Genomic DNA, 18943 nt, shown 5'->3' with positions numbered 1-18943 from the left:
TTGTTTAGTCCGGCGTAAATAGCCCGGCTGTAAATACACATGCGCTTGCAGAGATCAATCATGTAAAAGAAAAATATCAGATACAGAGACAATGAAAGATAATATCGCTGTTGCATTATAACTAAGCTAAATTTATCTTCTGTTCACATTCCATACAAAATTGTCAATTTCGTACAGTGTCATTCCCTGAATATTACACAGCTTTTAACGGAGTGACGAGGCTTTCGGTACATTAAGCTGCCGCAGCTATAGCTGAGTGAGCTGTAAATCTGTGCTTCCGAATGATAGATGAGCTTGCTTTGAAATTTTAGCTTGGATTGGGATTCTCAAATTTTCAAATTTTGCACGAAACACATGGGTTTTTCTTCTGAACCTATTCTTTACTATGAGCTAAACTAGTTTTTTTTTTAATTTTTACCCTATGTATGTGGACTCTGTTTCCGCACTTAGACGCTCAATAGGTCCGTTGTTCGCGAAAAACGAGGAATTTGAAATAGTTGGGTTTGTATTGAATTGTTTGAAGAATGGGTATCAATTCTTAATACCTTTGGCGAGTCCTCTGGAATTGAGAGTGTCCATGAGCGGGATCACTTAACAACCCGTTTACCCTCTGTTCTTTAAAAGAAGTAAGCAAGAGGGACTCAACAAGCTTATAGGGGAGATGTTTAAATGAAAATGATTTACAATATTCATAGCAATTTGCAGTAGTTTCAATTCGAAAAGCCAACTCTAATTTCATAGGTTGAAGTACATAGCAAAGCGCGGCGCATTAAGGCAAGTGTATTATGTACTATACAGTAAAAGTTATATTTGGTTAAGTTGTTAGCTTAGAATATGTGTCTGGGCTTGAAGGCGTGCTGAAGTGCCCTGAAGCCTTTTTTGAACTAATGCCTAACATCTGCCCACGCAAGGAAACCTGACATAATGCAACACAATCTTAATAATGGAATACCAAAGAACATAGTTATTCTATTGTTTTAACAATTCATTCTTTACAATATCCATTAATAATCCAGTTAACCTGACACATGGTGGAATTTTGGATTTGAGACTTGCCGGTTTTCCGATGATGCGTTCCTTCACCGTACGATTGAGTGTTGTTGCACGTATACAGAAAATTCTTTTTATCAGAGCCGGGGATCGAACCTATAATCTCAGAGTTAGTTAGAAGCCACTAGGCCAATACTGCACTCTCTCCATAATGTCTACAAAAGCATGACAAAGTTAGTGAAATGCTATCAGGGTATCGTCTAGGATTGTTTAAACTGGTTGTAGTTTAAAAGTCGACAGATATTGATAGTAATGACTCACAGATACACAGTTAAGTATACCGATGCCAGTATGATAGTAGAATATAAATGCTGTCTGTGTATATCTCGATCGATATATCACATAAGGTTATAGTTTGTTGTGGGTCACAAAGATGAAAAGGGATTATATCGCTCTTTTTTTTACAGAACAGCGAGAAATGGGCTCAATGCCAGGAAAAATATTTTTATTTTTTTTGAGTTAATTGTTGAATATTTTTGTTGTTTAAGAAAAAATATCAATCTCTAATCGAAGGATTCCACCATTACATGTAAATTACTATTTAAAAATGCATATTGTTGCATTTATATACCTGCCTAATCTTTATTAATTTTGTGTCACATTATGGTTGGTTAATGGAAGTAAGAGTGGGATAAAAATAGAGTAGTTTTATTAATTTCCGTAACTTTGTTTTGCAGGCTCTTAAATCTTAATTTGGTTTAAGTTTGAATTCTTTGTTTGTTTATTCCTATAATTTTTATCTTTTTAGTGTTTGTTATTATTCATATTATTAGTTATTATTAATAATTTGTTTTTGTTTATTTTGTGGCCGTTTCTTTTGTTCCTTTGATATATTGCTTAAGTTCTAATGTAATTGATGTGAATGTGAAAGTGTGTTAAATTTGTGATGTCATATTTTCTTGTATTTTTTATAATAATAAATAATTGATTTTGTAGAACCTGAAGTTGTTTAAGTTTACTTACATACCTCTATCAAATGTAATTAATGTGATTTTACTAGCCGGAGAATTGCATATGTTTACCCAAACTTTTTTGGAAAGCATCTAGCAGTCTCTTTATAAATATATTTAAATTGAACTCGTAACAAGACAAACTGTACCTAGTTCGTCGAGGCTACGGTAACTCGACGAGCCGGAAAATTGGCTTTTCAGATATTTTATTAGCTTTTAAATTAAATACGACGATTAACTTATTTGCCCAGCTCTAGAGAAAGTTGAGTGCGACTTGACTATTTTTCTAATCGAAAAATCTTTTTTACAGCTAATAAAATTTGTGTTTGTAAAATTTTCAAAATATTGTTAGTGTTTAAAGAAAAACAAAAAATAGCCTTTATTTGAGAACTACAGAATCTGGATTATAGTAAATCCATGTCATTATGTTTAACATATTTTATGTCAAGTAAGTTCTCTTAAAACACACACAAGAAACACATCAGTCCTTTTTACGTTCGACCAACGTCGGTTGTAATGTTAAACATATCCATCTGCAGTAAACGACACTTTGAGTACACGCGAGGCAAATTTATGACAGTCTCCATATCTTCAGGCGTACGATTATGCAGCCATTGTTGTTCGCTTACCAATAATAACAAATGCAAAATAAAATATATTAAATTTTTAAATTGCATATTTGTATTTAGTTTATTGTCGTATACTAAAATTTATTTCCTCTTTCTACAGCTTCGAATTTAATGAATAAGGATACCGTATGAGTGATACCTATCTATCTGATGTTCCATAATAAAAGTATTATTTTATATTTATAAGGCTTCGAATTACACCGTTTTTAACTTTGTCCCTAAGTTTCAACCGAAGAATAGAATGCTCCATTGCCATTTGGCATATTAAGTTAATATTATAGATATAAGGTTTTATTTAATTATTACATTGACTATGTTGTTTTCTACTTTTGTAGCCTCTCACGAAACACAATCGCTAAAAAGTACTCGAAACATCGTAAGTAATGTAATTAAAAACACGTACATACAGTCCAAAGGGTTGATGAACCATTTCTTGCTAGAAAACAGATGCTATTGTTAACTTAGACATTGCAAATGGCGTGAATAACAACAGTTTGTCTATATAACTCGATATGTGTCTCCACGACAAGTTTCCCCCATAAAGTTTGGCGGCCATCTTGCGAGACAATACCGGAACGTTGATGTCACGCAAGTAACTTGTGTCGCGTAAATCAATGTTAGCTAAGTAATATTTACAATCTAGAATAGAATCGTACGTAAGTCGGTAAGGAGGGATCTTAATATCGCAATTTATTTTTTAAGGTCCTTAGAAGTAGAGAATATAATGAGGAAATGTTAATATTATTATTGCATGTGGGACACACACAGAGGTGTAAACACATTTTCGTGACTCTAATTTTATTTTTTAACAACTTCTACAAGGATACGAACGAATCAATATGATAGTATATGGCTTGAGTGCAAAATAAAAGACAATGTAAAAAGTAAATATGAAATCCTGAATTAAAAGTCAAGTTGTCAAAAAAAAGAAAGTTAGTAGATTATATTATCACTATGTCAGGATAACATATGTGTAGCACCTCGAACCTCCAGTTCGACCTCCAGAGTCTAGAGGGAACATCTAATGGCCTGATATTGATTTACACCGACATTTCGCGAGTTATGTCCATTTCGGTAACTTGAATATGCTGACAGACTCCATTTAATATTTATTACAAACTGGTATGACCTGTTATTCGACTACTAGCACTCTTTGATGAAAACTCCATTCACACACACATTCCTATCACAGGTCTTTTTACCAATTTCAATTCAGTGACAAGTACGAATAGCTTATTTGCTAACCAGAAAGAAACCAACTCTTGCTTGGTCTCAGATTTCTTTAGCTGTGTCTTTAAGTAGATAATCAACCATCTGTGCCTGTCTAATGCTGATGAGTTTTTGCTCCATGCTGATTTTTCTCATAATATTAATTAATTTATTTATTTCTTTATAAGAAAAAACTAATCATATAAATTAATTATTAGTGATGCAACGGGTGACCTTATCACTAACAAGCGATATCTTCCAATCCTGGGAACGAAAAACCTAAAACATAAATATTTAGGCTAAAGCGGCATAAGTGTATTACCTAATTAACAAAAATAGTATTAAGAAGTAGCTCTAAAATATAATTACTAAACTTAATCTAAATATATACAAAAGATGTTAAGAAAATGCATGAATTACAAAAGTCACAGGTGAGCAAGATTGGTAAGAAAATGTTTATGTAGAAGAGTTTTAAAAGAGGTTATGGAGGTAGCCAATCGTATCGAGTCGGGCATCGTGTTCCCCAACTTAATGGCGGAGATCCTAAACGAATTGCCTAAGATGGATGAGCTGTAATATGGTATTTCCAAAACGGATCTGTAAGAAGAGAGTTATAAGCACCTGAGAATTTGATTTTTTAAGATAAGAGGGAGGTTTGGGTATTTAATTGATTATAGAAGTATTATTAGTAGAATTCGTAACTTGGATGGAGACGGAGTTGAGAAACCACGCTAGAAAAATGTTCTAACATCTATATATAATATATTTATGTATATTTTAACTAGAACTCTGAGTAAAATTGTTACATTTAAAATCTGCTCAGTAGTTTGCGTTTATTCGTACCAAACATCCAATAATTCTGATGTTTCCATCTCATCTGATTGAATATCAGTATAGACACCAGATAATTTATTCAGAACCTTACAAAATCGACAAATTCACCAGTGAGTAACATAAAAAGTTTATATTTCAAACAAAAAACGTTTTATGGATGTGATAAATACAGCACTAAATCCAGGTGCTCTGTGACGGGTTGATGGGTATTTTACAACCGGGAATCGAAGCCACGACCGCGGACAAATAAATAACATATCTTTTTATAGACTATGTTTATCTATTTAACCAAAAATCTCAATTCTTTACCTCAATCTAATTAATATATTGATTTTGACAACGGGGAACAAAGTCGTATTAACAAAACCTATTAATTTTTAGGAAAATTAAATATGGTAATGTAAACTAGGATACTAAGTACATTACATATTCAAAAATATATCAAATGAAAGGTCGACGATTTAAACATTGTTTTTATATATTTAGTGTTAGATGTTAACGATTTAAAATGATGAATCCGTTTGAATTGTATTCAAATCGTCGGCAATCAATAGTAAAATATTCAGCGAGTTGAATCGGCCAGTGGGGCACTTCAAATGCTAATTTTTGATCAAACGTTTTAGGCGCGACGGGTTCGCGAATTTTAATGAGACTCAGGTTCAATTGAAATAAAATACGACGCTCCACTGCAACAGTTTTAATTCCAAACAAATCTTTCGCCTTATTCCACGTTACTACGACACTAACAATAGAAGGAACAAAAACGTTTACCATAACTAACTCCAGGGTGTAGGATTTTGTGACAGTGTGCGCGCGCATGTTAATAATTTACTCTCATGTTTTTCCCCTAATTCACGAAAAGAAGAATAATAAAATGACGTCATCGTTAAACGTGTTTAACTGTTTAATTATGTTTGTGCTTTTTTTCTTCTCAGTAGAGAACAGGAGAGATTTGTATTTACATATTCTTTAAACAGTGGTATGTGAAAAAAATGAATACAAGAATACTCTTCCCTAGTGAAACTGTCAGTTGGATACTTTTATGTTAAATATCCTGTTTAGTAAATTAGGTAATGTCTCAGCGAAGACACGAGTGAGGTAACATAATATTAGATAGATATATATTTTAGTAAATAATTAGAAGCGTAAACTAAATATTAGCAATGATCGCGCTCTTGAAACCAAAATGAATCCTATTTGCTATATGTTACGTACTTTCTCAGTTTCTCTCAATCGCTCTCTCCCTTTTCTTCGACAAAAACGCTGCGCATTTTCGTGATGTTTCATCCGTAAATAAATTATCCCTGATGTCCCTCAAAAATATCATATAACAATCGTATTTGTGTTTCAATATGTGTTTGAATATCTCGTTAATAGTGTTAAGCCGAATTAATGACATATCTTTCACATCTATAAACACAAAGAGGCTGCATTCGCATTTAATAACTCCCGTTAAGGCGAAGTTTCCAACTTTTAGTTGAGAATTTCTCGAAACTCCTAAACTTTGTTATTCGTGGACTCGCTACACCTTCGTCTTTTCTAAATGTAATAATAGTTTGAGGTAATTTGACGAATGGAGGAGAGAAATTAAACTGAGAAAAGACAAAAACAAAGAAGCAACAACATACCTATATCTTTCCAGTTCAATAAAAAAGTAGATTAGAGGATATTTATGAAAGTTAAGTGATGTGCAATCAATGCACATCAAGAGCAAGAGCTTCAGAGTTCGATCCAAGGCTGTGCACCAACAGACTTTCTTTGTGCGCATTTGAAACCAGCTCGGAAAAGCCTACTTGCCTATTTGTTTGTATGCCTATTGTTTTACATAGAAACAATTTGCTGAAATTACTCACACAAAAAGTATTAGTGTGTAAGCATTACTTTGATGTTGTATACATTATCCATTACACAATTCGAACACCAACAAAACAAGACAAACGATTTATTTAACCAAAAACGTATAAGTTTGCGATTGTTTGGGGGAAACCCGATATCAGTTCACAATTCGGGGCTTTGTGTAAACTTTTATGTCCTGAACGTTTCTTCGATTTCAATCTGAAAGGAAAATTATGCGATTCATTATAAAGAAACGCGTTTGAATACGCATTTCATTTTAGCTCTTTATTAAAAGAAGATACCGGGAAAATTAATTATTTATAAACTTTTATATGTAATTCATATGATTTATTAACAGCATGCCAAACAATATTTACAAGATAAACTAACTTACATATTAATATAGCATAATATAATCACTAACCTTAAAATGTAATAACTAAAATATATTATTAAAAGAGGCCCTTTAGGCAAGGTTCCGAAGATACTGTCATCGTTCTCCCTTTGAATAGCTAGACCAATGCTTTCTCTGAGGTAGTTGCCAGCTCTTCGGTCTATAGTGATGTCGACTAACCTTTTTGATATTTCCCTAAAAAGCCTATATAGCGCTAGGACCCCACGGAGTGAACGAACCGAATAAGACAAAATCATATTCGGAGCGTAGACCCCTGTATTTGCAGGCTTTAATTTTTTCAGCAGCATCATAAGCCGCACCAGCTGTGTTGTTGGTTCCTGAAGATAGGAAGGGGCCAGTTTGTCTGAATTAGTTGCATCCCATACCAGCACCTGGCCTATCCTCCATGGAATCAAACACATACCATATCTGTCATTAAAATAAATAAATACTATTAAAAGTAACTCGTATTAGAATTTACGCAAATAGTAATGGCATACGTTTTATTGCATTCACCCGAAACGCAACAATAGCAGCATTGTTAGATTTTTACGAGCGCGTAAAATGTTCTACACTATGTCTGTTATGTTGAACTAAATACCGATATACATAGCATTACATATTGGCTATAGGCTATTTAGATTTATTGTTTCACGTATGGCTTTGGTTCTTTATCAAAGATTGTATTTCCAGTTAAACACACATTTCGCGTTAGTGCGCAGAGAAAAAAAACATCAGTGGCGCTACGACCTTTTCCTTCACCGTTCGAGCAAATGTTAAATGCGCACATAGAAAGTTGTAGTTGGCAGAGAACCTAAAGAAATAATGTTACTCTTATGACGCCAAGATAATAGGGTATTATAAAATTGTGAAATGATCAGTAAGAAATAGATAGGTGCTTCAATATATTATCCTAGCAAAGTTGCTGCGTCACATTGCGGGAACAAGGAAAGTTTGTGCAAAGTTCAGGGATTGCCCTTGGCACATTTCGAGCAAAATGCAAGGCTGGGGATAGTTCACTTGCGTAATGTAACTGAAATGAAGCATTGCCAGGTCCAGGTCTCTTTGGGTCTGTATACTGGTGCAAGAATAGTTTGTGTACAATAGGATATAATTATTAATATAATTATTTAAATGTATAGTTTTAATATCTAAGAACGAAAAACGATTTCATTCTGTCAGCCCCACCGAAATATTTTCACTCATTCCATCGACTTAGGGTCCATCAAGAAAAGTGCGTATAAATCCTTAAAAGGCCACCAACGCACTCCCGAGCATTCTGCCATTGAGAGTCCTCCTCGTCCCATAAGCTCGCTTGCCCCGGTATATAAAATAGGAATAATAATTGTTGTCTGTATGCTTTCAAACAAAATGTTACAAAACTTTAATTAATTCCTATGAAATGATATTTTTTTATTAGCTCGTGCATTTCAAAGAGCATAGAATGTTTTCATTAAATCTCTGACTATGTTTTCCGTGGCCGAGTGGTCAGCGGCAATATGGCGCTTACGGTTTTTATACATTTTTAATTTCATACATTTTCATGTTTGAAAAATAATTTACATAAAAACTCTTATTAAACTTGTAGGAATTATACAACAATCCACTGCATTGTCTGCACCCTTCAATCCTATATGAGTGTGTGAATTGTGTCCGTCTGTGTCTGAGTTTGTGTTAGAACAGTGTTGGCCTAGTAGGTTCAGCGTGCTCTCACTCTCATCCAGGTCCACTCTCGTGGGTTCGATCCTTCGGTACTGGTCTTGCTATATGCCCATTTGACATTCGCTTGAACGGTGAAGGAAAAGATAGCTAGTAACCAGCCAGACCCATTGACTTATTGGCGGTGTGTGTCAAGCACAGAAGGGTGATCACCTGCTTCGATTCAAATCAAATGAATTATTACAATTACTACCAAAAATGGCACTTTTGAACGTTAAATCAATCTAAAGATGATTCTAGTTGCCCCATGGTTATAGCACCGCTCGTTTGTTTTTGTTGTTTTGTATGTGTTAATTGTGCACATGGGATGAAAAATTCAAATGTCTGAATGATAATGGACGTCGGTCCCGCTTAAAAAATAATAGTAGTTTATTTCAATTATTTGAAAACTTTCATTTGTTTTTTCTGCAATGTTTTTAAACGGTCTGTCAACATATGTATGTTAAATACTTATATATATATATATATATCCTTTACTGTGCAGGAGAGGAGCAGGGTACTTGAATGGTAAATTACTAAAAATAAATATATTCAATCTCAGTTACACTAAATTTTATTTAACTTATTATGTTTACCATAACTGACATGTATTTTAGAAAGAATGTAACTTGTACTGCAGATGCAATATTATACAGGGCGTCCCACGGCGATGCCACACGGAGGGAAAGTACCTAAAATATTAATGATAGGATATTTTACTGAAAGAAGACATCGTTTAATTTTTAATAATAAGTAGAACTGCATTCACGGATTTTTTTTAAATCGCCTACCTCAACCGGGAATCGAACCCGCCAAATGTGACAGTAAAATTTCATGTATTTTATAATAGCGTTTGAAAGGGCTACGCATAAGCATTATTTTTTCCTTAATAACCTAGCATATTAAATGAAACTAAAAACATAAAATTTTACATTTTATTTTAAAAAAAATTATTAACCAAATGCTCAAAATGTGATCCGTTGTTGTTGTCTGTTGTATACAAATTTTCACTCTTTTAATAATTTCTCTTCCTGTCGATTTACTTATTTTTGCATGGTGGATGTTTAAAATAATACATCTAAGTTCATTTTGTAACTCCTGCACACTGTTGTACCGGTTCCTGTAAACTAAATCTTTTACATAACCCCATAAAAAATATCAAGTGGTGTTAGATCTGGGGATCTCGATGGCCATCTAATTTGTCCAAAAGTGCCGATCCAGGAAGGAAAATGTTCATTAAGAAACTCGGCTGCTCTCCTACTGTTATGAGTCGGAGCCCCATCTTGCTGGAATATGAGATTTCGTCGATCTGCATCAGGAAGATTATTAATCTCATTTCTTAAAATCTCAAGAGAAATTATTAAAAGAGTGAGAATTTGTATACAACAGACAACAACAACGGATCACATTTTGAGCATTTGATAATAATTTTTTTTTTAATAAAATGTAAAATTTTATGTTTTTAGTTTCATTTAATATGCTAGGTTATTAAGGAAAAAATAATGCTTATTAGTAGCCCTTTCAAACGCTATTATAAAATACATGTAAATTTACTGTCACATTTGGCGGGTTCGATTCCCGGTTGAGGTAGGCGTTTTTAAAAAAATCCGTGAATGCAGTTCTACTTATTATTAAAAATTAAACGATGTCTTCTTTCAGTAAAATATCCTATCATTAATATTTAAGGTACTTTCCCTCCGTGTGGCATCGCCGTGGGACGCCCTGTATATGTTGTTATGTTGTTAACATTAATTAATAAATATCTAAGTTCTGGCTTGCTGTCTATATCCTAAGATATAGCGTAAAAGATACGACAGAAAAAGGCTAAAATATTCTTCATTTATGTATGACGTAGCATTAGCACTGGTATCGGCTGCCATTTTAATTATATTGACAGTGGCAAATAAAACTAACACCATTGCTTCAACATTAAAAATAAACTATCAAAAATACTATCAAAAAGTTTGTTAATCTGTAGATCGATAAATATTAGAAAATGAACATGTAACGGTTTTGAACTAATTTGACTCTGATGTTATTAAATTATAATTATAATGGCGGTCGTTATCAGCGGCATTGCTCCGACATGTATAAAATTACTATGAGGAGTGACTTAATAACTAAAGTTAGATTCAAAACTGCAGATAGAGCTTAGAAGTACTAAGCTGGCACTAAACTGCAGTAAGGCAATTCACAGTAACTCTAATTGATTTCTATTATAGTCCCAAGTGAGTGGGATTTAGAGTTGCTTAGTTCGTAGTGAAATGGTTTTCAATAAGAAGGACAATATTCCTCATCAGAAGAGCTCATGTAATTTATTGAAGCTTCGTTCTGGAAGCATGTCATTAGTTTTTTTAGGTTCGAGAGAATTGAGACGATTTCATTGATATGAAGATAAATAAAAAATGAGGGAAACAGAAACAAATATAAGCGCTTTTTCCATATATATATATTAATTATAAAAACATTTTTAATCATGGTAGTTTTATCAATATTAATAATTGATTAACTTAAAAATTATAGTAAGATTCGTCTCATTATTTTGAAACCAAAATGTCAGAAGTTTTCACATACATGTTTGTGGTAAATGTAAATGGTAAGTGATATACCGCCGCCCATGGACACACTCAGTGTCAGAAGGCTCACGAGTGTGTTGCCGGCCTTTTAAGAATTATATCGCTCTTATCTTGAAGGGCTCTAAGTGTAATTGATTTGAATATACTTCAATGGGCAGCTGGTTACACATAGTGGTTATGCGCGAGAGGAATTTCCATAAGAAACGCTCATTTGTGGAACTTTTGTATTCTGCCTTGACGTCGATGATGAAACTCACCTGCAGGTATACTTCCGAAAAACTACTTTGAAAACACCGTTGTAAATGCGGTAGAAGATGCAGAGTAACCACACATCTCTATGAAACGCCAAGGTAACTAGCCGGTCGGAAAGGGATTGGACATCAACGAAGGTCAAGTAACTCCCACCCAGAGGTTAGAATAATACTCAATATTAGGCCGAATTTGCGCTTTGTACTGTACAAGCGATGTCCCGAAGTCAAGTACGGTCTTGCCTTGTTGAGCACACAAAGCTTTCATTAAGCCTAAACCTTTTCTTTCAAATGACCCTATTTAAATTATTAAAATAATAATTAATTTCTTCTAAAATAGTTTAAATTATTGATACAATACGTTCCTTGTACTTTTAAATAATTAATAGTGCCTCTTCTACTGACCTCTGGATTAATCTGTGCCGGCATCACAATCTTCTTTTGTGGCGGAGATCGCAGCACCACGTTCTCATCCCTTATTATTATCTGTGGTTCCATAGCCAATAACTTCTTCTTACACTCCTGCATTTGCAGACATTCTTTGTCCTTCTTCGATAGCACAGACTCAGAAGACGCATGTTTAGACGTATGCTTACTTGACACTTTTAAACTATCCATAGAAGCGGTCACTTTTGCACATTCCTTACCATTCGACGACGCCATCTTGATTGATATAACTGAGAGCTTTGTAAGTTCCACGGTTGTTGCTTATTTTCAACAGTTTGTGTGGAAAATTAATACATTGATCTAAGATTTAATATTTTTAAATTACGTTTATACTGTTGTGAAGTACTAAACTTAGGACCTAAATTAACGATATTATTGCCAATCTATTTAGTATAAAGTTTAAAAGGTCATTGAACCGTTGTGACTTCTAGGAGACGTAAATGAATGCTTATTAGAAGAAATATTGTAATCGCAATTGTAAAGATAGAAATATCGCAAAATAAAAGAGCGAGAAGAGTCTAACGTAATTGTGAAGGCTTCACGGGGTTTATTGCAACGTTTAAGATGAAAGGGTGCTAATAGAGCAATGTAGGTGTAATAGCTACCCTCCTGCCTCACCTGATAAGAAGAGCATTAGCATAGCGTGCGCTGCGAGATGTGCACGGTGAAATGTATTTGACATAATTCTAACTCAAATTATGACACAAAGGAATTTTTTTTTTCATTTATTTATTTGTTTACGGAAATGAATAAATACATAATTAAGCTGGCAGCTACCTCGGACAAAGAATTAGTCTAGCTATTCAAAGGGGGATCGCTGCCAGTATATTGCATAAAGGAACTCCTTCTATTAACATATTTTAATTATTACATTTTAAGGTTAATTGTTAGGTATATTATAACAATTATTATTATCACTTTCAAAATAAAAGATTCAGTTTTCGAGTCAATAATTTTTTACCTTAGGTCTTAACTGACCTTAAGATTCAATAAATTACGTATTTATGCATTTAATTAATAAAAAACAAATCTCGCACAAATAATTAGTCTAGCTATTCAAAGGGGGAACGCTGCCAGTATCTTCGGAACCTTGCCTAAAGGGACTCCTTTTGATAATATTTTTAGTTTAAGGTTAGTTTTGAAAATGTCTATCCATTTTTAATATTATCACTGTGTAGGTTAAGAGTATTGTAAATACTGTATATTTGTGTATTTGAAATAGCGAGAACTATTTCTAATTATGAAATTAAAATATAATTTACTAATAAAAGTGAAAAAGAAATATAATTTACTAATAAAAGAAAATATATTTTTTTTTATATTTATCATCCTCACAGACTATATAATGCGATATAAAGCATTAGGTTTCAGTAGGATCAACGTCTTTGATAACTGGGATCTGTGCAACAAACTGGTTCTTGCCTTTAACGCAAACATCCTAGGCGTTCGCCGTCGCACATAACTCATAGCTACAAAGAAACCCAGTTATTGAGCACACTTGGGTTAAACAAACTTTAGAATTTTCACTACATATCAGGCCTTATAGTAAATGCCCTCTGGTTCACAATTTATCATGACATACAAATAATTAGTGGAATAATTATTGGATAAAATGTTATACTAACTTAGGAAGTTCTGAAATTATTTTATGATTATAAAAAAAGACGTTTAAAGTAAGTATAAGTACAATAAATTAAATAACTCAAATATATATCCCATAAATCAAAAAGTAAAGTGTGAGCTTGTTAAGGTAATTTATCATTCAGGTGGCATTGTAATTCAACTACTGCGTATTCTGTTTTTTTAATGAATACGTTCCGATACGACAGTTCTAATATAATATATTTATGTTGAAAATGATAGTGGTTGTAGTAAAAAATTGACCTATATTTGTTCCTATACATTTAAATAATACAGAAGTAATCAAATTTCGCGTGTTCCTAATCTGATTAATGCAAAAGGTTGCTTTGGCTTTGAATGTCACACTGTCATATATAGAAATGTTAAGTATTTACAGTCAAAATAAATATAAGTAAAACAGCTGTTTTTAAATTTCTAAAATAAATTGGTCAACTTTACCCCAGATTACTATAGATAGTACAGTACGGCTGTTCCGTTTTGCTCCACTGTTAGGAATTTGGGCATTACTTTGGATAAAACCCTGTCTTGGCAGCCCCAAATAAATGAACTGGGCAGGAGGATTTTTTCTTCTTCCCACGCACTTAATAGGTTACGCAATTTTTTGCCTATCTCAACTAAAATTTCTCTTGCTCACTCTCTTTTACTTTCTATTCTTGATTATGCTGATGTATGTTATCCTGATTTAACTGAGTTGCAGCTTGATAAGTTAGAGCGCTTACAAAATGTTTGCATCAGATTCATTTTTGGACTCCGTAAATTTGACCATATTTCGGAGTTCCGAAGAAAGCTCAATTGGCTACCCATTCGATTGCGGCGTAAGATGCGCATTTTACAACTTCTCTTTAATATTCTTTTTAATCCTAAAACCCCTAGTTACTTAAAGCAAAATTTTATGTTCCTCTCCGGCGGCAGTTTTGACTTACGTTCCTTAGACAACCTAATTCTTGAAACTCCTACGCATAAAACTGAATTCTATCACTCCTCCTTTACTGTGCAGAGTATCCTGCTATGGAATTCCCTACCAATCGATATTAGACGAGCGCAATCTTTAAATGTATTTAAAAAGCTTCTTTTTGATCATTTTCTTTCTACCTCGTAATTAGTTCTGCTTATATATATTTATTTTTATAGGTTAACCTTTTTATTTGCTTTTAAATTTTTGTCTATAATTATTTTTATTTATTATTATTGCTATTTTTTCTTTGATTTTGTTTTATTATATTCAATTAGTTATAGTAACGCATGTTTTAAGTTTAAGTTTTTAGTTTTTTTGTTTTTTTGTTGCTTTTGTTAATTGATTTCTTTTTTGTACTCTACCCTCTGATGGTTTTTCTTTAACGTTGTGTTTCTCATTAGGGTTGCCTGGAAGAAATCGCTTGTAAGCGATAAGGCCGCCCTTTGCCTTATATCTTTTGTTACTGTTTTTTTTTATTTTTTATTTTTGTTATGTGTGTTTTTGTATAAGGCAATAAAGGATAAATAAATAAATAAATAAATGCCTTGAACAGAAAAAAAAATCATAGCCATTTAAGAACTTGAATTGAATTCTTTCACACATGTTTACTTCACACCTTCTTACACATATTCACACTCCCACACCTTTAGTGAAAGGCACCAGAAAGAAGAAAAGCTGGTGCCCTGTTACCAGAGGGGTCCAACAGTCCTATTATAGTCACCAGCCCATTACAAAGATGGGCAATACTTGCAGCATATAAACCCGTAAAATTCCATGTGTTGCAAACAAAAAGGAGTTATTTTCAATATTACTTCATTTAAATCTTTAAATTTAATTTATTATATAATTATTTTTATATTATTTAATCTTAAATCTTTGAATTTTCGACGAACATCGTAATCGTACCGTAGAGCGCAACGTTTGATTAATCTATTTTATCAAAATCACGAAAATATTTTTGTACACGAGAAGGCTATTAACGCGAGTCGTTCAATAAATCAGATGTGTTGATACCGTTACACTTCACGCCGTCAATCTATCAACATTCCATCAACGTTTGTATTATCAAGATTGTTAACAAGTGTATTTATTTTAGCACAAAGAGATGCTCGCCATTCACTCTGCATTGTTAATACTTGTTTGCTGAAAATTCATAAATAATATTGTAATTTTCCGTGCTGTGCTACGCTAGTATTTAGCGTTAGAATTAGTTATATATAGTTACTGTATACATAAATAAAGTCATAGTTTTGTAATCCGTAATTATGATCAGTTATTATTATGTTATTATTTTGTTTTGACCATTGTATCGTAAAGAATTGTTACTCCTAGACGGAGTTCGAAAGTATGTTCTGGCAGTTCTCATGCCAAAGCCAAAGGCGCTAAGGCAATGTTCCCTACGGAATTTAATTATTAAATAAGAGATAAAATACTTTTTAATTAATGGTCGGATAGAAGTCCCAAACTGGAGTGTTGCTTATCTTCTTTGAAATTTAAACTAACTTTGAGAATCTATCTTGTTTTAAAATGATATTTGACACTGTACATATGCATATAATTATCAAACCAATGAAAACAAAATATAATAAAAAACATTTTAAAAGAGTAATTAACTTTGATAAAACAACAGAGATTTTTTTAGATAAATAACTTACGAGGAAAAAGAAATTATTTATAAAAACACACAATTTTTCGGTGTTTGTGAACGAAATTATAATAATGATTAAAGGTTTTCTGCGCAGCGCTCAACAGTTTACATAAATATTTGATGAAACAGAATTAGTAAATATTTCTGTATTCTTCAGAATAATATATTTTTTTATTATATCAGTGTCATGCTGAAACTGTTCAAATGTCTGTTATTTTAGTATTATTTTATAAATATGTAGAGCTTTGAGATTGACATCCTGAGGCACAAAACTAGTTTTTTTTGGAAAGAACCAAGTTTAGTTTGATCTTGCATTGACTGTCGTTGAAATATATTTTCTCTCGAGTTGAAGTAACCTTAATAAGTTAGTATTTATTTTAGTTCATAATTAGAAGCGTGAACCAAATGTTAGCAATTATCGCACATTTGATGCAAAATGAGCCCTTTTTACTCAAACTCATAAATTGTAATATAACATCCTAATTTCCGTTAATGTCCCATGGTCGACACTCTTATATTCTTTGTAGGTAACAGAAGGGTCTCTTAGATTTAAGAATCCTTAGATAAGTTAAGTTAGTTTTTAGCTTATGTTTTAATAGATTAAAACCAATTGCAATAGCTTCAAATAAAGAGTTTAATTAAACATATATTTGAACATCCTTTCAACAACCACCAGAAAACTAAATTCTCTATAGCTTTTTTTATTTGCATTAAAATCAATTGTTATAGCTTCAGTTCCACTTTTAAAATACTATTTCTTACAATACCTCAACGTATTATACACATGTAATAAATGAAATTGTAAAGAACTAATTGTAATTATAATACGAAATTAGATTTTCAGTATATTTTCCTCTTAATCATAGCAAGATAAAAATTTATTAAGATTATATTAGAAATTGATATCTACCTAAACGAATTATTACATATCTTATTTTGAAATTGACCGACATACATATATTTAAATATACTTTTTAAATATCTAAACGTTTACTTAACATATCAATATTTATATTAGATAATTATTATACTTTATTGAAAATTATAACAGCTTATGGCTTCACGTTTCAAATTTGTTTTATCACAAATTCACTTAATTATCGTCGTTCTCACAAATGGACATTTTCCACAACCTTACTTACAAATTATGAAATATTATGCAAGTAGCCTCGATCTATTTGTAAAGAAACCTTATAATATAAATAGATTGGCAATATAATAGCACTTATTGATACAGAACTATGCTTTTAATAATTTAGTTTGCTATTATCGTATTATTTTCGGTCGCGCGCGACGTCACCACTGGTGTAAGGCGGGCGACAGACTGGCGGGCACTCAGGCCCAAGGGTGGCAGGGTTCTCACCCTAATCATAAAATATTTTACTTTCTTTGCATTCTAATAATGTGGGATCATTTATTTTATTAGAAAATTGATTTCAGTGTTTATGCGATGAGAACGAATCCAGCGATGTCCTCTTTTTAACAACATTTTTGAAGTTATACCTATTTCTTTTGGCGCGTTAGGAAAAATTATGGGAGTAATTTTTTACGATGCGCGCGCACACCGTCACAAAAAACCGACACCCCGAAGTTATCTATGAACATTTCATTTATTGCGATATTTAAATATTCTTTATTAAAGTCTATAACGTGTTATAATAAAACTTCTTGTTTCTATTTTTTAAATACATTTTTAGTTTTATTCTTTGTTTAATTTCTTTAGTTTAATTGTCGTACTTTCTACAAACGTAGAATAACACTTTAGAAAAGAATTTTATCTTGTTACGGCAAAGAAGTATAATTTCTAACGCGTGAACATAAGTAAACACACGATTTTTTCGTTCATTTTATATTCGGTCAAAAGAAATTGAAGATTAAGGTAGTAAAATTAGGTAAATATTAATAGGCGAAACAGTTTAGTACCAGCATGAAAAAGTCAATGGATATTGAATGCGTTGCATGATTGATTCACCAAAAGGTGAAGTCAGCGTAGTCTAGACCTACTGTTAAGTGCTAGATAAGTTCCATTTAAAAACAGGCTATCGCAGTATGTGACTGTAGATATATGTACTGTACAAACTCAACTATCATTTATACAAGTGCATTTTCTTTTCTCCCTACTAATTTTGTATGTAATTTAATATTACAAAAAAATTGTTGATTGTTTGCGCAATCACGTAATGATGATACGCGTAATACTGAATATGATAACATCGTTATTAAAATAAATGTGGGTCATTTGAGTGGGCAATCACGTAAACAGTGTGAACATATGCTTATTTTTAACTACCACCAACTTGAGCCTATGCTTTTTAAACTACTTTAATTTGACACAATAAAAATTACAGTGTAACGAATAAATAATCTCAATAGCGAGAAGTATAATAGCAATAGGCAAAACATGACCCATTTTGCGTTCAATAATTGAGCCAAAAGATGATAAGTCGGTCTTGAACAATTCAAAACCTTCTGTTTTGTGTTTTTCTACACAGTATCACGGCATATGGGACCAATAGTCTCAGATTTGTAGTTCTATCAAATTTGAATCGTTGCAATAATTCTAGACAAGTACTTCCATTTATTCATAATAGCTAGACTAATTCTTTGTCCGAGGTAGCTGCCAGTTCTTCGGTCTCCTGTGATGTCGACTAACCTTTTAGTTATTTCCTTAAAAGCATTATAGGGTTTGGACCCCACGGACTAGGGTTTTTGACACCCAATGAAAAAAAATCAGATTTGGATATTGAGTAACTTGTAAGTTAAATTGACTTAAAGGTAGACGTGGATGATAAATAATGTATCATGTATTTCTAAAACGAAATGCAAAA

At 32.5% G+C, this 18943-nt stretch overlaps 1 protein-coding gene across 2 annotated transcripts in view; it reads right to left on the bottom strand.

Moving 5' to 3' along the window:
- Positions 1 to 18943, bottom strand: part of LOC110994106 (inactive dipeptidyl peptidase 10) — a 229690-nt gene that overhangs the window by 50913 nt on the left and 159834 nt on the right. Inside the window, exons 1-2 of one of the 2 annotated variants that reach the window (XM_045632688.1) lie at positions 17356 to 17430; positions 11830 to 12229 (exon numbers count right to left, since the gene is read on the bottom strand). The exons of the other annotated variant lie outside the window; for it this stretch is intronic. Of the exons in view, the coding sequence (XP_045488644.1) occupies positions 11830 to 12087 (258 nt within the window). The 5' untranslated portion in view covers positions 12088 to 12229; positions 17356 to 17430. Of the gene's footprint in view, positions 1 to 11829; positions 12230 to 17355; positions 17431 to 18943 lie in introns of those variants that run through there. 2 annotated transcript variants of the gene reach the window in all.

Source organism: Pieris rapae, chromosome 20 (genome assembly GCF_905147795.1).
Source record: "Pieris rapae chromosome 20, ilPieRapa1.1, whole genome shotgun sequence".
In the NCBI taxonomy this organism is placed as follows: domain Eukaryota; kingdom Metazoa; phylum Arthropoda; class Insecta; order Lepidoptera; family Pieridae; genus Pieris; species Pieris rapae.
This window is presented reverse-complemented; position numbering and strand designations above follow the sequence as displayed.